Below are 19,057 nucleotides of genomic sequence, written 5' to 3'. Positions count from 1 at the left end.
TAGACACCCCCCAGGTACGAAATTTAAAGGGATATTACACTTTTATTGTTTGACTTTAAGCATTAATAAAATCACTGCTCCTGAAAAAACGTCCGTTTTTAAAACTTTTTTTTGCATTGATCCATGTCCCCTGGGGCAGGACCCAGGTCCCCAAACACTTTTTATGACAATAACTTGCATATAAGCCTTTAAAATTAGCACTTTTGATTTCTCCCATAGACTTTTAAAGGGTGTTCCGCGGCATTCGAATTTGCCGCGAACACCCCAAATTGTTCGCTGTTCGGCGAACTTGCGAACAGCCAATGTTCGAGTAGAACATGAGTTCGACTCGAACTCGAAGCTCATCCCTACTGTGGGATTTGTGGGACCTCTCCTTACCTTCACTCAACGGAAATGAAGGTACTTTAAGAAGAGGTCCAGGAGCTCATGGAGGACATTACAAAAAGACAGTAAGAAACAATTTAATGAAAAACAGATTACAGGGCTTTTAGGTAGTGGATGTGTATGGATTTTTTTGAGAGACTAATGATATTGTTTAGTGTCACTTTTAATCATCCAACAGGTTTGCTATGTGTTCTCCTATCTACTTCCTTCCTACACTACATCTGAGAGCACTATGGCAGTGAAATGTATTGTAAAGTTGTCACTGTGAATACATGAATGCTGATTATTCCTGAAAATGTTCCCTAAATCCTAAATACAGTGACCATTTTTGTCTTTTGAAAGGTTTTTTTAAGGAAAGGATGAAAAGCTAACCTCTCTTCTCCTGGTTTCAGGAATGAATCGGTGGGTTACCTGTATGTGGGATGGTCTTTGGTCTCTTCCTGAGGGCTACTGCAAGATTGAATGCGATGCTCCAACACCCATTCCCCATGCAAAGCTGATCACAACTCGCTGCCAACTGGGTAGCCACGATGTGGGATCAACGTGCAGATACAGGTGTAAGCCAGGCTACCATGTAGCAGAAGCACCTGAGCAACGGCCTAGGAGGTTAAAGTTATTGTGTGCTTGTCTAAATATACTACTAGCAGATGCTTTTGTCCTTTGAACAGTGCCTACTGTGCCTACCGTGCCTTTGTCTTAATCATTTTCACAATTCTTTCTCTGTCTTTCAGACTTATCTTTCTAGTTACTGTCTTTTTCATGCTCTTCTCTATCAGTCAGTTACATTCACAACTTCTGATCTTTAATTACACTGACACTTCAAGGAAATGTGTGGTCATTTTGTTCAGATTTTTTGGTTAGGACTTAAGGGGTTAGTTCAGCTTAGTAAGAAAAAACACATTATGCAGTTACACTACAACAAAGCAGTGCCCTATACTATTTAAATCTTTTAACCATGCCTCTCCTTTGGTAACACACCCATGGACATTATTCACAAACACAGCCACTGTTTTATATGGCTCCATCCATCTTCTTCAGCACAGAACTGGCAGTAACCAGTGGTACCCAGGTACACTCATCTACTGTTCACATAATCTGGCTAGAAGTGGTCTTCATGGAAGAATTGCAGCCAAAAAGCCATGCTTCCAACGTGGAAACAAGGCTAAGCAGCTGAAAAATGTACAAAAACATAGGAACTGGCATGCATATTCACAATAACAGTCACTGTTTTATATGACTCCATTCATCTTCTTTCTGGGCAGAGCAGCCATCAGAATGAATGCCCCAGAGTCCCTTCCTTTTCCTAAGGGCTGCGCATGTGCGATGCGTTCTCTCTCCTGTCAAGGTCACTGGGCTCAACTCTTATGACAGGAGAGAAAGCACACTGCATGTGCACTGCCCTGGGAAAAGGACGGCGCTCCCTCCTATAATACTAGGGGGCGCTCATCCTAATGGATGTACAAAAAATAGAACAGAACCAAGTAAAGCAGCGTCAGTTTTTTTGGCAGGCTTCTGTTATCATGAATAAGATCCACAGATATGTTACCAGGAGGGGAAGCATAGTTATAAGATCTGGTTAGCATAGAGTACTGCTATGGTGTAGTGTTCCTGCATAGTGTATACCTCTCAACATCGGAACCTGAGAATGCAGGACTCCTAGGGAAGGATAAGACATGTGAAAAAGTGCACCATGGCAAAAATGGACATGGCTAGAATGCACTAATTATTGAGGTGGCTTAAAGGAGCATGAATAAATAGAATTTAGGCCTGCATACAGTAAATACTGTACACAGTCTGCAGCCCTTGTACCCACAAATGACTCCATAAATTACAGTGTAAAGCTCACGAACATAAACCTACAAATCCTACCATGTATACAGTTAGATACAGTGAGGGGTTGAGGAATACTTTATTGCCAGTACTAAACTAAATATAGTTAGTGCACCTTTATATCAGAGTCCCCCCTTCACATCAGAAGTCTCCCCTTCACACCAAAGTTCCCCCTTTCACATTAAAGTCCCCGCTTTCATACCATGAGTCCACTCCTTCATATCATTAACCTCCCTTTACATCAGAAGACCCCCCCAAATCAGGAATCACCCCTTTATATGAGGAGTTCCCCCCTTCACACCAGAGTCCCCTCTTCAAATCTGGAGTCCCACCTTCACATGATGAGTCCCCTTTTTACATTAGAAGTCCACTCCTTCAAATCAAACATCTCATCCTTCACAAAAGAGTGTCCCTTTACATTAGGAGGCCAACCCTTGCATCAGGTTCCCTTCTTTCACATCAAAAACTATGCAGCAGATGAAAGACGACACATGCTTACTTCTCTTCCAACATTGGAACATGTCCAGTTGTGTCATCAGCACAAACTGGTGGAAACAAGTGGGACCCAGGTACACCCATCTACTGTCTGGAGAACTGTGGCTGGAAGTGGTCTTTATGGAAGAATTACTGCCAAAAAGCCATACCTCCGATGTTGAACCAAGGCTAAGTGACTCAACTATGCACAAAAACATAGGAGACTGAACCTTTGGAGATGCTTTATAACATAATAGGTGGCCTGCAGTCCTAGAGGCTGCTCACTAGCAACAGTGGGGTCTTGCTGGACCCCAGAGGAGTTAACTAAAGTTTTAAAGGTAGGAATTCCACACAAGCTTGTATAGTCCTTGAAAAGATTTTATTTTGCAACAGCCAATGCCTTTTCGGGTCTCAGCACTCCCCATTTTAAAAACTAGACAATAGACAAAATACAGAAATTCCTTAAAATGCTTTGTCGGGACTTGTAGTTTCCCATTTACAGAGGACTGTAAATAAATGATGTAGCTGGGCTGGCGGAGCCCCACAAGGCCACATTTTTTTCAAATAGTGACAGTGGGTGCCTGGAGAAGATGCCCACTCGCTATCACTGGGGAGGGGGAAGAGGCTGCAGCTGCTGGAACATGTTACCTGTTCCACCCTAAATATGGGTGAAACATGTAACAATTTCCAAAAGGTGAACTTGTCCTTTAAAGAATAAAGTAAAAAAGGGGGCTACTTGAGTTGTGCTCTCTTTATGTAATCTATAGTGCTTAGGGAATCTTTTGTTATGTAGTAAATGTTTATTATTAAAAGAACAAATGCATATAGTACAAAACAAGAAATAACATAAAACATGTATAAACATAGAAAAATGTAAAATAAAATCCATAGCTGCCATTTAACATGACATGGCAACAGACATAGAGGTTGATTTACTAAAACTGGAGAGTGCAAAATCTAGTGCAGCTGTGCATGGTAGCCAATCAGCTTCTAATTTAAAGTATTACTAAACCCAGGACCCTGCATTCACTTTTAGGGATGGGCCGAATGGACCCCTGTTTGGTTCGGACCAGAACTTCCCGAAAACTGCGAATGCTCGGACCCAAACAACGAATCCCATTAAAGTCAATGGGACCCGAACGTCAAATATCAAAAGTGCCCATTTTGAAGGCTTAAATGCAAATAATTAAGCATACAATGGTTATAGGGGTCCGGGTTCTGCCCTGGGGGACATGGATCAATAAAAAAAGTTTGTGAAAAACGTCATTTTTAAATGAGCAGTGATTTTTTGGTTTTTAAAGTGAAAGCCTAAAAATGAAAAATTCCTTCCAATATAGTGCCAGGGGCTTCCCCTTAGTCTAACTGTAAAGATCTGTACCATGTCTAGAATCTACAGCAGCAATAATTTAATTTATAAAGCCAAAAAATTACATTTTTCCTGCAAGCTGCCTTATTTTTATCAGCAACAGCTGGGGAGCCAGTGTGTATGATGAGGCCACAATGTAGTGCACTGGGAACAAGATTAGAGATTTTTTGGATACATTCTGGTCTCCTTCCCACCGTAACCCTATAGAGATAATCTTGATGAAAGCAAGAATTTGCTTTGCTGTAAAAAATTGCAATGATATGCACCTGTCAACCAGGTGCAGAAAAATTGGTCTTTGGGTGTCGGTGGTGCCTTCCCACCGTAACCCTATAGAGGTACTCTTGATGTAAGCAAGAATTTGCCTTGCTGTAAAAAATTGCAATGATATGCACCTGTCAACCAGGTGCAGAAAAATAGGTCTTTGGGTGTCGGTGGTGCCTGTGGGGAGTGGGCTGGGAGATAACAGCTGCAGAATGTGATAGAATAGGGTGGCTGCTCTCAGCCACCTCACCTTCAGTTTCCTCCTCTGCTCTATCTGGCACCCAAGTTGCATCAGTTATCTCATCATCATCATCTCCATCTCCTCCATCTTCATCATTACCACTGGAGACAACTTGGCAATACGCTGCAGCTTGGGGAACATGAATGCCAATTTGTCTACCAGTGTTCCTCCCTCTCTCTAGGTTCATGTTCCTGTCATCCTCAACCTCAGAACCAGCATCTGAATCCAGTAATGGCTGGAAATCATCAAGGAGCAAGTGGCTGAAGCTGTGGTCAAATAACTCAGCTGACTCCTCAATGGCTGATGTTGGGGCTATGGCAGGAATAAATGTGGACAAGGAGGCAGGTTTATTCACTCTGGCAACTGCAGGGGACTGCGCACTTGTCTCTGCTTGTGTGACAGAGGATGAGGAGGAGGAGGAAGGTTTAGTAAGCCAGTCCACCACCTCCTCTGCATGCTGTGGCTGGATAGCACGGGCAAACTCACTAAACAGAGGAAATGATGCCCTGCCTGAGGACTGACCACCATGTCCACCTTTGCCTGTGGACACATTTGTTGCTGGCCCCCTTACAGTGCCAGGAGAACGTCTGCCTCTCCTTGTTGTTCTCCCAGACATTATTGGGAGGGAGGGGGCAATGCTTATAAGCAAATGTAAAGGAAGTTGAAATCTGTACGTAGATGCACTTTAATCAATGTAAAGAGGTGTTTGGTGACCTTTAATTTGAGTACTCACACTACACAGACACACTCCACGGATACAATATAATATACTGCAATATAATGCGCCAAACGTACAGTGATGCACAGAAGTAAATGGCGTTAAACTGGCAGTAACGCACACAGAAAGAAATGGCGTTAAACTGGCAGTAACGCACAAAACTATATGGCGTTAAACTTGTAGTAACGCACACAGAACTATATTAAACTGGCAGTAACGCATGCGATATGGTGTTAAACTGGCAGTAACGCAATCAAATAGATGGTGTTCAATCGTCACTACACTGAAGGTATCTGAACTGTCCCTACTCTAGCTATATACTAATTTCAAGATTACTGACACGGTCTCACTACACTACAGTGAAACTATCTGAGCTGTCCCTACTCTAGCTGCACACTATGAAAAGCTGAATGATGGTCCTCCTCACTACACTCACACTATCCCTAGACTGACACTAAACTAATATTCTACACTGACAATTGAAGCAAAATAGCACAGTATAGCACACTAACTAATAGCACTGAACAGAGCACTGTTCTATCTCTCTCCACACCAAAATCCACACTGATAATGGCTGCCATTGAAAGAATACTTTTATACTGTGGGGCGGGAATGAGCCATAATTGGATAAAGTCATGATGACAGTGTCCAATCATGACTCTGACAGTGCTCTGTGCCCTGATTGGCGGAAGCTTTCACTGCTTCAGCCAATCAGGGCTTGCAAAGCACTGTTCAACGCCACAATGCATTGTGGTCGATTCGAAGGGCCGAACAAACGGGTGCAACAACGAAAGTTCGGCCTGAACGTATGCTCGGGCCGAACCGTTCGCCCTATTCACTATATCGAAATGCAATCATTTTAGTAAATATAAACTGCTAAATACCTTTTCTCAACAGCAGTATATAGCAGTCTTGTGACTTCTATCAGTGTCTGGCTAAAGCTTGCAGGAGGAGTTTTCATTCTCCCCTGATTGCCCTGAGGCTGTGGGACCCCTGACCCTCGATCTGCACCATAGTGATTGGCCTGTGCTGATCACCTGCACTCTCCCAAGAAAAAAAAAACTCTCTAGCAATACACACCAAACTGAGAATATGCAGCTTGTCCCCTAGCCTCTGTACTATCTGCGGATTGGCTTGGGGTCAGTGGAAGAAGGGGAGGAACAGAGAACAGCCTTCTTACACAATGCAGATGATTAACCCCTTAGGTTCCACAGTGAATATAACACGCGTGCTTTACTGCATATACTGACTGGTTTTACTCTTGTGGGTTTAGTAACACTTTAAGCTTGTTCAATTAAGCTTTTGACAAAAAACCTGGAAGATGATTGGTTTCTATGCAGAGCTGCACCAGATTTTGTGTTCACCAGTTTTAGTATAATCTAGCCATCAAACCTGACACATTTGTTGAAATGATTGGTGCAGGATCATGCACACTTGTATATCCCAAGCTTTAAATTTCACACACCAATTATTTTAAGAAGCACTGAGCAAAGAGTGGACATACCAAACATAACTCCAGTTTTATCTCATAATAACAAATATTTATCTACAAAAATTTATTTTGTCTGTGGGCACCGTTACATGCATTCTCCCTGTCTGCACCAAGCTTTCTTATGTTTAATGATGATCAAATCAGGAAATTTGTCAGTTCAACAAATTTTGATACACCTGTTTTAGCCTGCTGCATTTTCTCATCTGCATAGAATCACTCAAATCAGGACCCAAATTGGGAAGTGAAGGGAAATCTCCCCACCAGGACACAGAGGGTTATTTACTAACACTAGATGGTGCTAAAGCTGGTGCAGCTCTGCATAGAAACCAATCAGCTTCCAAGTTTTATTGCCAAAGCTTAACTGAACAAGCCGAAGTTAGAAGCTGATTGGCTCCTATGCACAGCTGCACCAAATTCTGGGAGCACAAGTTTTAGAAAATCTGCCCCAAAGAGAGCCAAAAATAATCAGTATAACTAAAGGCAAAATGTTTTCAGTTTTTGATAGAGTGGAGCGGGATAAGAACTCCTGTCAGATTTCTATTGTTGCTGAGAAATTCACCCGCTCTATCTGTCCTGTTTACTGTTATTACTGAGAATGAAACTAAAATTAAATCTCAGATTACGGCAAGCAACCAGAACAGGAATAGATGGAAAATCTTCCAATTGGGACACTAGTTCTGGTGACCCCGAAGACAACCAGGGATTTCCTCACTTTGGAGAGATTTCCCTCACTTCCTGTTTTGATAATAGGCTAGAAGTAAAGGGAAATCTCCCAAATAAAAGAAATGCTTGCTGTAGCTGAAATTAAAGATTTGGATTAACATACACTTTAAAGTGAAATAACACATTCGCTTTTACTCTCACGCTAGAATGTGGATGAACACATGAAGAAGAGATTAAAGGAGAAGTCCAACCTGAGCTCATTCGGGTTGGGCTTCTCCTATGGTTTACAGGAGTGCAATTTGTTTTGCACTCCTGTGACCTGTTTTCAGCAGAGAACGATCTGAAGTTCTCTCTCTGCTGACGTCACACAGATCATTCGAGGCACCGCGTCATCCTGACTCTGGGAGTCTTGATCTGCCAGGTGCCTGGACTGATAGGTGTCTCAGCCTCTCAGTGAGTTGCTGAGAGGCTGAGAAGGCTGCTTCCCATCCCTCCACAGCTCAGCGCTCCAGTGAGCATGGAGGAGCAGAGTAGGAGAGCTGCTGATTGACAGCCAGCAGCTCTCCGCTCGAGGAGTTGAGAGAAGCGAGCCATTGGCGATGTTGGGTGGCTTGGTTCTCAGTGAAGAGGCGGCGGGGGACAGATGCAGCATCCACCTAGGTAAGTATGATTATGGGATAAAAAAAATAGCCCATACTTCTCTTTTAAGTTGAATGGCAGAGAGTAGAATGTGGAGGCAAAATGTTGTTAATTCTTCAAACAAATTCAGATTTACAATAGACAAGAGATTTTTTTTCTTGTTTCACCGCAGTAGCAGTTGATTTTTTTTAGTATTAGTATTATAGTATTATATATATATATATATATATATATATATATATATATATATATATATATATATATATATATATATATATATATAATATAGTATTATAGAAACAAACAGTCATCTCAAAGGAGACTTAGTATATTTACCAATGACAGTTCTATATTCTCAAAGCAATTATGTAATCATGTTTTTTATGCTAAGCATTTCTCACCTTTCTCTATCACATCTGCACTCTACACAAATTCAATATTTCAAACCTACTTCCATCTCCTCATTTTCTACCAACTGTTAGAATGTATGACTGATGATAACACATTAACACTTACAGAGTGATTATTTTCTAAAACTGAACTTTTGCTCACTCGTACTTATAGTAATGTAAATAACTTATCTCAGCCACCTCTCAAACCAACTGTATATGTGTCATATTTAATTTCTTATTTATTTATGAATTATGTTCTCATTTCTGGCAGTTGCACTAATGAAACTCACTTGAATCACAAGGACTTGATAACAGAGTTAATTTTGTGGACTTCTTCATTACTGCAGCATTAGAGGTTTATACAGCTCAAATACCTGCTTGACTCTCTAAGCCTTTGTTCTTGACCCAGTTATTAGTTATTTTGTCTGAAGACGAACAATCAAAGGAAATATAAAGTAAAAAAATATATAAAATGTGTGAAAAATGTTTTTGCTTAAACAAATTTGCTTGCAAGAGTACTTTCCTGCTATGTCTTGTACATGAGTACACAGTATAAAAAAATTCTGAGCTTAATCCTATTCATATGTATCAATTGCTTGGAGGGCTAACTAATATTGATACTGGCCCTTAATACTAATACTGTATGTACTGTATATACAGTATATGTGTTAATAAAATCCATCAGCATTTATCTGGATGCTTACAGATGCAGGTGGATGGCTGGTCAAGCGGATCTGATCTGACTGATCTTTGGCATAAACAGGATTGGGTTCTCAATAAAGGAAATCATTCAGCCCAGCCTAACTTTTGTGGCAAATCAAATCAAGGGGAGGGAGGAAGAGAAGAGCGGTGAATGCAGAGGGTGGCTTGAATCTCGTATTTCTGGGGACCAATTGGCAAAGGTTTTTCAACCTGCAATTGCTGCTTCTCTGGACATTGATCGGCTAGCAACTGCCTTGCCTGGTTAACTTATCATCATTACTTTATATGACTGATTGGCAGCTTTAGACAAAATTATATATTTGTATAAATAGTTATGCTGTATGTATATTAATATAGATAATACAGATATTACACTTTAAGGCCCAACTCTTTGCTTTTTACGTTTTGGATAGAGTGGTTGAGAATTAGAACTTTTGCCAGATGTTTATTGATACCTGTGTCAACTTCAATGGGGTTTCCCCCTTCCCCATTGGTACCTAAAATGCAAGTTGTGTGGCTGTTGTGCTGGCCAAATGGCTTCATGCTCCATCTGAATATTTTCAGCATTTTTAGCACAAGGGATCAGCAATTGCAGCCTCTATCTGTCCTGAAGGGTTTTCTTTAAACAGTGTGTGTAAAATAGTGTTTAATAATCTTGACAGTATAGGACACATGTTGAGTATTCATAGACCCTGGGTTATATGCTGGTACCTTCTGTTGACAGGACACTGGAAAGTTTTTCAGGGCAGCCCTGGGCATCCCCCTATAACGCTATCCCACTCTGTGAGCCCTCTATTTTTTGCTAGTGCCCTAAGGTGTCTAACCTCTTCTCCCATACAGAGAAATCATTCTTAGCTTAACCACTTTATTATTTTCTCTTCAGATTCTGCAATCATCTTCACTTCACTTCATCTTCTAATACAGCAGTAGAAGCAGTGTATCCAGATTGGTGCAACCTCAGTAAAACCTTGGGGAATGTACCTGAATCCCATACTGTGGGAGCAGCCTGTAATGTTTTGGGCAGTGGATTAGAAAGGGTGCTCACCTCAGCACTTTGTGCCTTGCGTATAGTTAGCCACAGGGTGCTATAGAGATCTAGGTCTGTGGTCCACTCCTAAGGAACCCAGACCCATAAGACCCCTCTTGGGTTATGCTGACTGTGACATGGAGCCTGTACCATATATAGGAACTGGGGAGATGGACAGGTAAGATAGGGTCATCCTGTATCTCTGATTTGTTACTGTAAAAACTGGAATTGTGTTTGGAATGTATTCACTTTACAGTGCAAACTTTTCAAACTTGGCTCTAAAATTCAACCACTCAGAGCTTAGTCTCAGGTGGATGACCAGGTGTTACATCATGCCACAGGTCACACACTTTACCACTACCTCCCCCACATCCAAGGTACTCAAGCGCTTCCTCCCTCCATTTTGCTATGAGGAGTTTGCTACAGGATGGTCTGCACTTAAGTTGCTGTTTACTCCCTCTTGATAATGCTTACCCTATTTGCACACCTTACTGCATGAGTACCCATACCATCCCCTGAAGAAATGTAGGAAAACCAGGCAAAAGGGAACCACAGCAAAATTTTAGGCAAACATTTGCTCAGCTGAAGGCACACACAACATTCAACCAAAGAGTGGCAATGCTTCCCTAGCACTGGAGCAGGACCCAATTTTAACACAAATTTCTGCATCTGATACTTTCTCTATCTTAGACATGCAATAAGCAACCTACCTCATGAAGGCAGACTTATCTGCAACCATGTCACAATTCCTTGGTGAACGAATGGCTTTAATACAGTTGGATTTAATATATAAAAGAGGTGGAGATAGAAGGGAATGAAGAGGACCCAGAGGTGGTGTTAGACCAGGTCATGGAAAATATCTCTCCCCAGACTCCTATGTACCTAATATACAGCTTCACCCAATATGTTAGCCAATGTAGATAGGCTCACTGCTGCTGTGCGCAAAAGCCTTGGTATTGTCACACTTGAATTATCCCTGTTTTGCTTTGCCCTTTTGGGTACAAAGAGATCTGCTAAATCAAAAAAGATACATTATTGTTGGGTAATGAACATATAGAATAGCAAATGTATGACAATTAGGATTGATCCAGGAAAAAATGTTTTGAGTTTTTGAGTAAGGCTTCAGGAGGTATGTAAATGGCCTACAACTATAGCAAGGACATCGTTCAGCTTTGGTCATTGTTTTTATTTACAGGTTCCCCTTACCTGTAAAGGCAGTTTTTGAAGATGTTCCTTCAGCATTGAAGATGTTCCTTCATTCCAAGTTTCTGCAGATACAAAGTTTGAGATGCTCTTAAAGCAGGGGTCGGCAGCCCACGTCTGCCACGACTAATTGTCTGGCCCATCAGTGGCCGTGATTAATTCACGGGCACCCGGCCTGCGGACATGTTCACCGCTGTCCTATTAATAGCACAGCGGCGATTGGCTGATATCACAGGGCTGGATGGGGTGGGAACCGCTGAAGTGAACTTATTACATTAAACAGCAGGTGATTGGTTGCCAGAGGGCACTATGAGGGCAGAAGGCACTATGAGAGCAGAGGGCAATATGGGGCAGAGGACACTATGGGGGCAGAGGGCACTATGGGGGCAGAAGGCACTATGAGGGCAGAGGGACCTATGAGGGCAGACAGCACTATGAGGGCAGAGGACAGAGGACACTATGGGAGCAGAGGGCACTATGAGGGCAGAGGGCACTATGAGGGCAGAGGACAGAGAACAATATGGGGGCAGAGGGCACTATGATGGGAAGAGGGCACTATGAGAGCAGAGGGCACTATGAGGGCAGAGGACACTATGGGGGCAGAGGACACTATGGGGGAAAAGGACACTATGGGGCAGAGGACACTATGGGGGCTGGGGGCGGAGGGCACTATGGGGCAGAGGACAGAGGACACTTTAGGAGCGGAGAGAACTATAAGGGCAGAGAACAGAGTACACTTTGGGGGCAGGGGACACTACAGTGGGGTGGGGTGCAGGGGACAGAGGACACTATGGGGGCAGAGGACACTATGGGGGCATAGAACACTACAGGAGAGTACAGGGGACAGAGGACACTGCTTTGGGGGGCACAGGAAACTTTCTATGGGGAAGGGGGAGGACACTATGGAGTTATGTGAAGGGTGACAAAGGACACTGCAATAGGGGGGTCCCTTTTAGGGACCCCTTCTCACTTGGGGACAGGGACCCCTTATCCCCTGAGGACAGGAACCCCTAACTCCTCTAGGGACAGGAACCCCATCTCCAGACCATGCTGGCTGGCAGGGCTGGCGTCAGCCACCCTTGGGTGCCAGGATGGGGGAGGGGGCACTAAAATCCCTGCAGAAACCACCCTTTGAACCCATATGGGAAATCCCCTTTGATGACCTCCCCTGTAAACTGGCATTGGTTGCTATCATGTCTGTCAGACGTGTCTTTGAGTTAGTGGCTCTCTCTGCTTAGGAGCCATTTTTCACAAAGACAAGACCAGCTTTTTTTTCCTAAAGTGGTATTATCTTTGAAGATTTAGTCCTGCCATCATTGTGCCTTGCTCAAAGGCACCCAAAAGAAATCTCTTTTCACTTTCCGGACGTAGTCTGAGCCATTAGAGTCTACCTCAAAGCAATAACCTATATTAGGAGGATGGACTCCCTATTCATCCTACCCTCAGGGCCTCGCAAGGGACATCCTGCTTCCATGTCAACCATCGCTAAGTGGTTAATTTAATTAATTCCTGGAACTAACACTATAAAGGACAAAGCTCCTCCTTCACTTTTATGTGCACACACCACCAGTTTGGTGGGTGTTTAATGGGTATTCCGGCACCAGGCCTCTGCTGCTCAGCTTTGTAAGGCTGACAGCTGGTCTTTGTTTATATCTTTTCAAAGTTCTACCAAGTGATTGTCCAATGTTCTGCAGATGCAGTTTTTGACCACAAGATTCTTTCTGTGTCACTCTGAACCTGGGTTGCTTGAACCTTGTTGTTGGGCCTGTTGGCACAGTTCTGTTTGCCTGGTTGTTGCCCACCCTTCTCATTTATTGCTTGTGGATGTTCCAGGGTCTATGAATACTCGGCCTCAGTCTGTACTGTACAAGTAAGATAAAATAAATTTTGACCTGTATATTCTATATCTTGGAGTACAATACAGGACAAAGGACACTCCACCCCTTCTATTTCTGGGTTTTGTAGCATTGCTTGCTACAAAACTGAGCACTTATGGAGTGAGGTAGAGTTATAGGGGGCACGGCCACAGCCTGTGAATACTTCTATGTGATATACTGTACTCCAAGAATTAGAATTTGCAGGTAAGTAAAAATGTCCTCTTTTCTGTCCTCTGTTTCTGTCCCCACTGTAGAGATTTCCCATCACTTCTTATCCCACTGCTCACCTTTTACTGGGACAAAAAGTGTTGGGAAATGTCCTCACTGAGGAAATAGATGGCAATAAAAAACAGAGAGAGGTTCTATCACTTTGCCATGCTATATAAGACAAAAATAAAAGTTTTTTGCTGCAGTTGAGATTTAGGTGACATTTTTTATTACAGGAAGTTCCTGAAAATACACTGTCTTCAGACCGGTCTGTGGGCTGTAGGCCGATGCATTCCTATCCTGTGTGAGCCCTTGCCCATCATTCTCCATGGAATGTACAACTGTACCCGTGGACTAGAGGTGGACAGCAAATGTACCTTGTACTGCGGATCTTACACGGTATGATCTAGATACCATTTCAAATGGAGCTTTATCTGTAATGGCACTAGAATTTGTGCAGTGCACGCTGTATTGTAATGTTAGTGATGCAATATTCAGTATGCATGGTTTGCTTTAAGGGTGTTAGCTCTGTACTTGCTGTATTTGGTTGGTATAATAAAATCGCACATGTTAAGGTATATCTAAAGTCAAAAGTAAAAATAAGCTGGCTGAATTAAATAAAATTTGATAATGTGACATGTGAACCATTAAAACATGCATATAAATCAAAAAACAAAGCTGTAAGCCCCCCTAAGTGTCCAATTTGCTCTTTTGTGTCTCTGAAGAAAGTTCTTTAACACAAAATATCAAAGCAACAATCTATGTGTGATTCTTCAACAGATTCATCCACAGTGTCATATGACCGAGACACTCAGGAAGAAGTGAAAGGGTAAGATAGGAAAGGTCCTCCACCTTTAAAGCGGGGTTCCACCCAAATTTTGAACATTATCTCTATGCATTCTCTTCCTTGCCTAGATGCTGACATGCTGTGTAAAAAAATTTAAATCGCCGTAATTACCTTTTTTTTTCTAATCTTCTTAGCACTTCCTGGTTTTCCTCCCGTGGGAGTAGGCGTGTTTCTAGCATCTCCCAGACATCCCACAGTCCCCTGGGAGCTAGTCTCAGGCTTCCCAGCATGCATTGTGCAACAGTGTCATCACAACAGCTCGGTGAATGCTGGGAGCACAGCATTCACCGCATCCAGGAAATACATGCTTGTGGGCTTCAAATGCCCACAATGAAGATGGAAACCGCCTTCAGTGAATTTTATAAGTTATTCTTTACAACGAAATCGGACACAGGCGGACTTATTACACAGAACACGTGAGTAGATAATCATAAGAAGAAAAGTTTGTGAATGATCTCCAAAAAAAAAAAATGATAGATAGGTGGACCCCCGCTTTAAAATCACTGCCGCTTACCTGCTACAAAGATCTCTTGTTAAGGAGATCAAAAAATGCCTGTGGCTTGTTCCCCAGCCCCGGGTCTCTGTGCTTAGCAGCAAGTATCCCAGATTCCTGCCCGCTGGATCTCCCCAGTGTATGCCAACGGTCAGTTAGTCCCCATGTAAGGATAAAAAATGCTTCCATAGTGTAAATCCTTAAAACGTTTATTAATTAAAAGACAGGATTTCACTTACAATTGCCGTAGATAAAAATAGCGTGTAAAAAGATAGTTGAGTCAGCCGGCTGTCGAAAGCTGCCCATTGCTTCCCGGGACTTTGCGTTAACTTGGTAAAATCAGCACGCCCCTCCTCCCTACGCCGTTTTGTCACAGATGACATCGCCCTGGGGCACGGACTATGTCATCTGGGATACTTGCTGCTAAGCACAGAGAACAAGCCACAGGCGTTTTTTGGTCTCCTTAGCAAGAGGTGGAGGACCTTTCCTAGCTTACCCTCTCACTTCTTCTTGGGTGTCTCGTTCATATGTCACCGTGGATGAATCTGTTGAAGAATCGCGCATAGATTATTGCTCTGATATTTTGTGTTAAAGAACATTCTTTCTTAAGAGACACAAAAGAGCAAATTGGACACTTAGGGGGGCTTACAGCTTTGTTTTTGATTTATATGCATGTTTTAATGGTTCACATGCCACATTATTAAATTTTATTTAATTCAGCGCAGCTTATTTTTACTTAAAGCGGAGTTCCACACAAACATTTTTCGGAACCCTCCCCCCGTCCGGTGTCACATTTGGCACCTTTCAGGGGGGAGGGGGGTGCAGATACCTGTCTAAGACAGGTATTTGCACCCACTTCCAGCATAGACTCCCATGGGAGCCTATGCCTCTTCCTGTCCCTCCGTGCTGTCTCCTGGGAAACACACAGCTCCCAGGAGATAGCGGGGACCAGTTACGATGCGCAGCGCGACTCGCGCATGCACAGTAGGGAACCGGGAAGTGATGCCGCAACGCTTCACTTCCTGATTCCCTCACCTAGGATGGCGGCGGCAGCTGCCGAGAACCGAGCGGGTTCTCGGCGTCGCCTGCCGACATCGCTGGACCCTGGGACAGGTAAGTGGCCATTTATTAAAAGTCAGCAGCTGCAGTATTTGTAGCTGCTGGCTTTTAATATTTTTTTTTTAGGTTGATGTAGGTGGACCCCCGCTTTAAATCTATTGACTGTGTGTGTCTCACATGAAGTTGCAACAGTTTATTATTTTACCAATATCACTTTTGTAATCGTCACTGAGTGGTTAACAGATAGCGCAGTAATTAACTTTTGACATATCTAAAGTCAAAACTTTTTTAATATTGGATGGAGTACTGGAGGTTAAAACCACTGCCGGTTTTCTTTTGTTTGTTTTTTTTTATTTTTTGTCATCTGTTTTCTTAGGGATATTTCCTTTCACTACCTGTTCTGTAGACTCAGTAGGAAAAGGATATCCTTCCAATGTAGGAAAATCCCAAATAAATTATGCACTACTCCAGGCTGCTGCTCACCTGGCTCACTAATCACTGCATCACCACTCCACAAGGTGCAAGCCCAGCCCGTCCGCTGCATTGAAGAACACAGATGAAATCTGGATAGCTGCACTTCTTGATGGCTTTATTCGTAAAACCACTATATGGATAGAGGCCAACAGTGGGGGAACGGAGAGAATAAAGCGCTTTCTTAGTAGTAACCTTACGCTTAATCGTTGGCTAGGTACGAATCACGTTATTCTCTCCTGTCCCCACTGTTTGCATTCGTCCATGTAGTGATTTTATTAATAAAGTCATCAAGAAGTACAGCTATCTGGATTTTATCTTTGTTCTTCAGTGAGGGAAAACCCCCTGTTAGACAATTGTCCCCTCTATTCCTGTTCTCAGGAACAGGTAATCCAAAATTTTGTTTTTCCCCTCAATTTCACTGCCGGTGACATTGGTGATCAGGGGACATAGCATTTGATTATTAACATTTTCTTACTTGCAGTGCAAATTAGTATAGCTATAAAAAACAAACTTGGAAATTATGGCAAATTGTCAATAAGTATACATTTTAAACTATAATGGTAGCATATGCACACAAGTATTTCATTATGAAATCAAATTTTTTTCTTGTTTGCTGTTTGATATTTTGAGTCATTTTAGTACATTTGCAGGTTTGTAAATGCTCCCACTAATGGTCATATTTATATCAGAGAATATGATTATCAGTTCTGTGTAAAGTGATTGTAAATGATAATTTTTAAAGTAATAACAAACATGTTATACTTACCTGCTCTGTGTAATGATTTTGCACAGAGTAGCCCCAGTCCTTTTCTCTGGCTCAGCCCTCCCCCCCACTCCCTCCTTATTGGCTGTGATTGACAGCAGCAGGAGCCAATGGCCACAGTCTCTGAGCCTATGAGGAGGAAAAGAGCCAAGAGAGACTTTGCTCTCATGCACATCGCTGGATCAAGATTGGGATCGAGTGAGTATTTAGCAGGGGGCTAAGGTCGATCTGCATGTAGAAGTTTTTTTAGGTCAATGCATAGAATGCATGAAGGTAAAAAAACGTCCACCTTTATAACCACTTTAAGGACTGTTGGGATAAACATAGTTATGGTGATCATAGCCAGCCACATTTTTACTTTCAATTCCATCACTACTTGGTGTAACTGGCCATGAATTCCCTAGCAGAATATAGCTGGCTTCTGGTTTGCTATTTCTCACTGTCAAAAGGCAGGGTCCAATGCACACATTCCAGCTGTCGGGATGGAGTGATTGACTTGCTACTCTACATGTCAGTGAAAGGCATAATTATTCCTCTTTTTTGTCTGATTTTGGCCATGGCTCCTGTCTACACATATATTAATATGAGGGATTGAACAGAGAGGATGTGCATTTTCCTTTTTCATTAGGAGCTCCTTGGTTTTCTAAAGGAGGGAGAGGACAATTGACCTCACATCTGCTCATTTGTCCCAATGTAGACACTTTCTGTAAGAGAGAGAGGCCTGCATTTGGGTTTCTAGATCTGCCTATCTGCCACAGCGAGTACAAAAAGTTCCTAATCTTCTTGTTGGAGTAAAAAAATAAACAATACATTAAAACTGAGAATGTGGTAGTTCAGCTGTATGTATGACCTCATTTTTGAGCAGAAAATAACTCATCTCTACATTTACCATTTGATGGCACTGCTGGACTATCTCTGCCTGCATAAGAAGCCTGGGAAATGAGGTGTTGAGCCAGCAGTCTGACACTAGTTCTCTGAAAGCAGATCAATTGACAGCACCTTTATGTGTTAAACAAAGAGCTGCAATTATGACATGAAGAGGAATTTTTGTTAGCTTAATCACCAAGAATGTGTTAATGCAATCTGCCACACCTGCTTCACTCAGTAATTACTGCTTTAGACCGCATGCTAACCCTGACCCCTGTCAAACTTTTCTTCGCTTGCAGCAACACTAGCCCTCACATCTGTATTTCTTTGCGGGCTAGAGCAGCAGGTGGGATGGGTTCTTGTCCGGTACCATTGTCAGAAAATGAATGCGTGATGGCTTGGCTTTCTCAAGGGCTGCTGTTGACCTTTTCTGCATGTCTCTGAATTACTCCTACATTTTGTAATTTTAAAGCAGGGCAAGAGAATGAATATTTAGGCAAAAGTCAATGGCCTGGCATGGTTTGATTAGCTAAAGGGTGAAGTAAGTTAAAGTAAAACTGTGTTCACTTCAAACCTAGAGTTGTATGCAGTGCAATTTACCATGATTGGATGCCTGAAGTTAAAGGGGTTATACAAAAGCATTTTATTATAAAATCACATATACCCAGTGAAGGGAACAGCATCAGATGATACACAGAAATGAAACAAATCCTCCTACATAAGTTTTACTTGTTTATCTGCAGTCTTTTCTTCCCAACACCCCTTCAAAAGGGCAGATCATGTTATAAATCTTTCTTCATCTGTCAGGAGCACAGAGAAGGGGGCAGAGAGGCTGCAGTTACAGTGTGTGAGAGCTGATTGGAGGAAAGGAACACACACCCTCCACACAGCAGAAGAAGTTCTGAATAGACAACCGCCATTCTGAGCTCCCTCTCCAATACAAATTTTATCTCATATGTTGGGAAAACTTCTCAGAAGTGACTCATGCTGTTAACATAGGAACGAAGCACCAGAGAAAAACGACACAGGCCAGCCATACACGGTTCAAATCTGTTCCTGCTGAACTGGCCGAGATTCA

The 19,057-nt window shown here is 42.5% G+C and overlaps 1 protein-coding gene across 1 annotated transcript in view; it reads left to right on the top strand.

Annotated features, from left to right (window-relative positions):
- The window catches only part of PAPPA2 (pappalysin 2), a 440,517-nt gene that overhangs the window by 290,687 nt on the left and 130,773 nt on the right, over positions 1–19,057 (top strand). The window contains exons 16-17 of the mRNA XM_073593407.1: positions 777–990; positions 13,713–13,875. Of these exons, the coding sequence (XP_073449508.1) occupies positions 777–990; positions 13,713–13,875 (377 nt within the window). The remainder of the gene's footprint in view (positions 1–776; positions 991–13,712; positions 13,876–19,057) is intronic.

The sequence above is a fragment of the Aquarana catesbeiana genome, linkage group LG07 (assembly GCF_042186555.1).
Source record: "Aquarana catesbeiana isolate 2022-GZ linkage group LG07, ASM4218655v1, whole genome shotgun sequence".
NCBI lineage: Eukaryota > Metazoa > Chordata > Amphibia > Anura > Ranidae > Aquarana > Aquarana catesbeiana.
The sequence above is the reverse complement of the archived record's forward strand: the minus strand, read 5'-3'. Positions and strand labels throughout refer to the sequence as shown.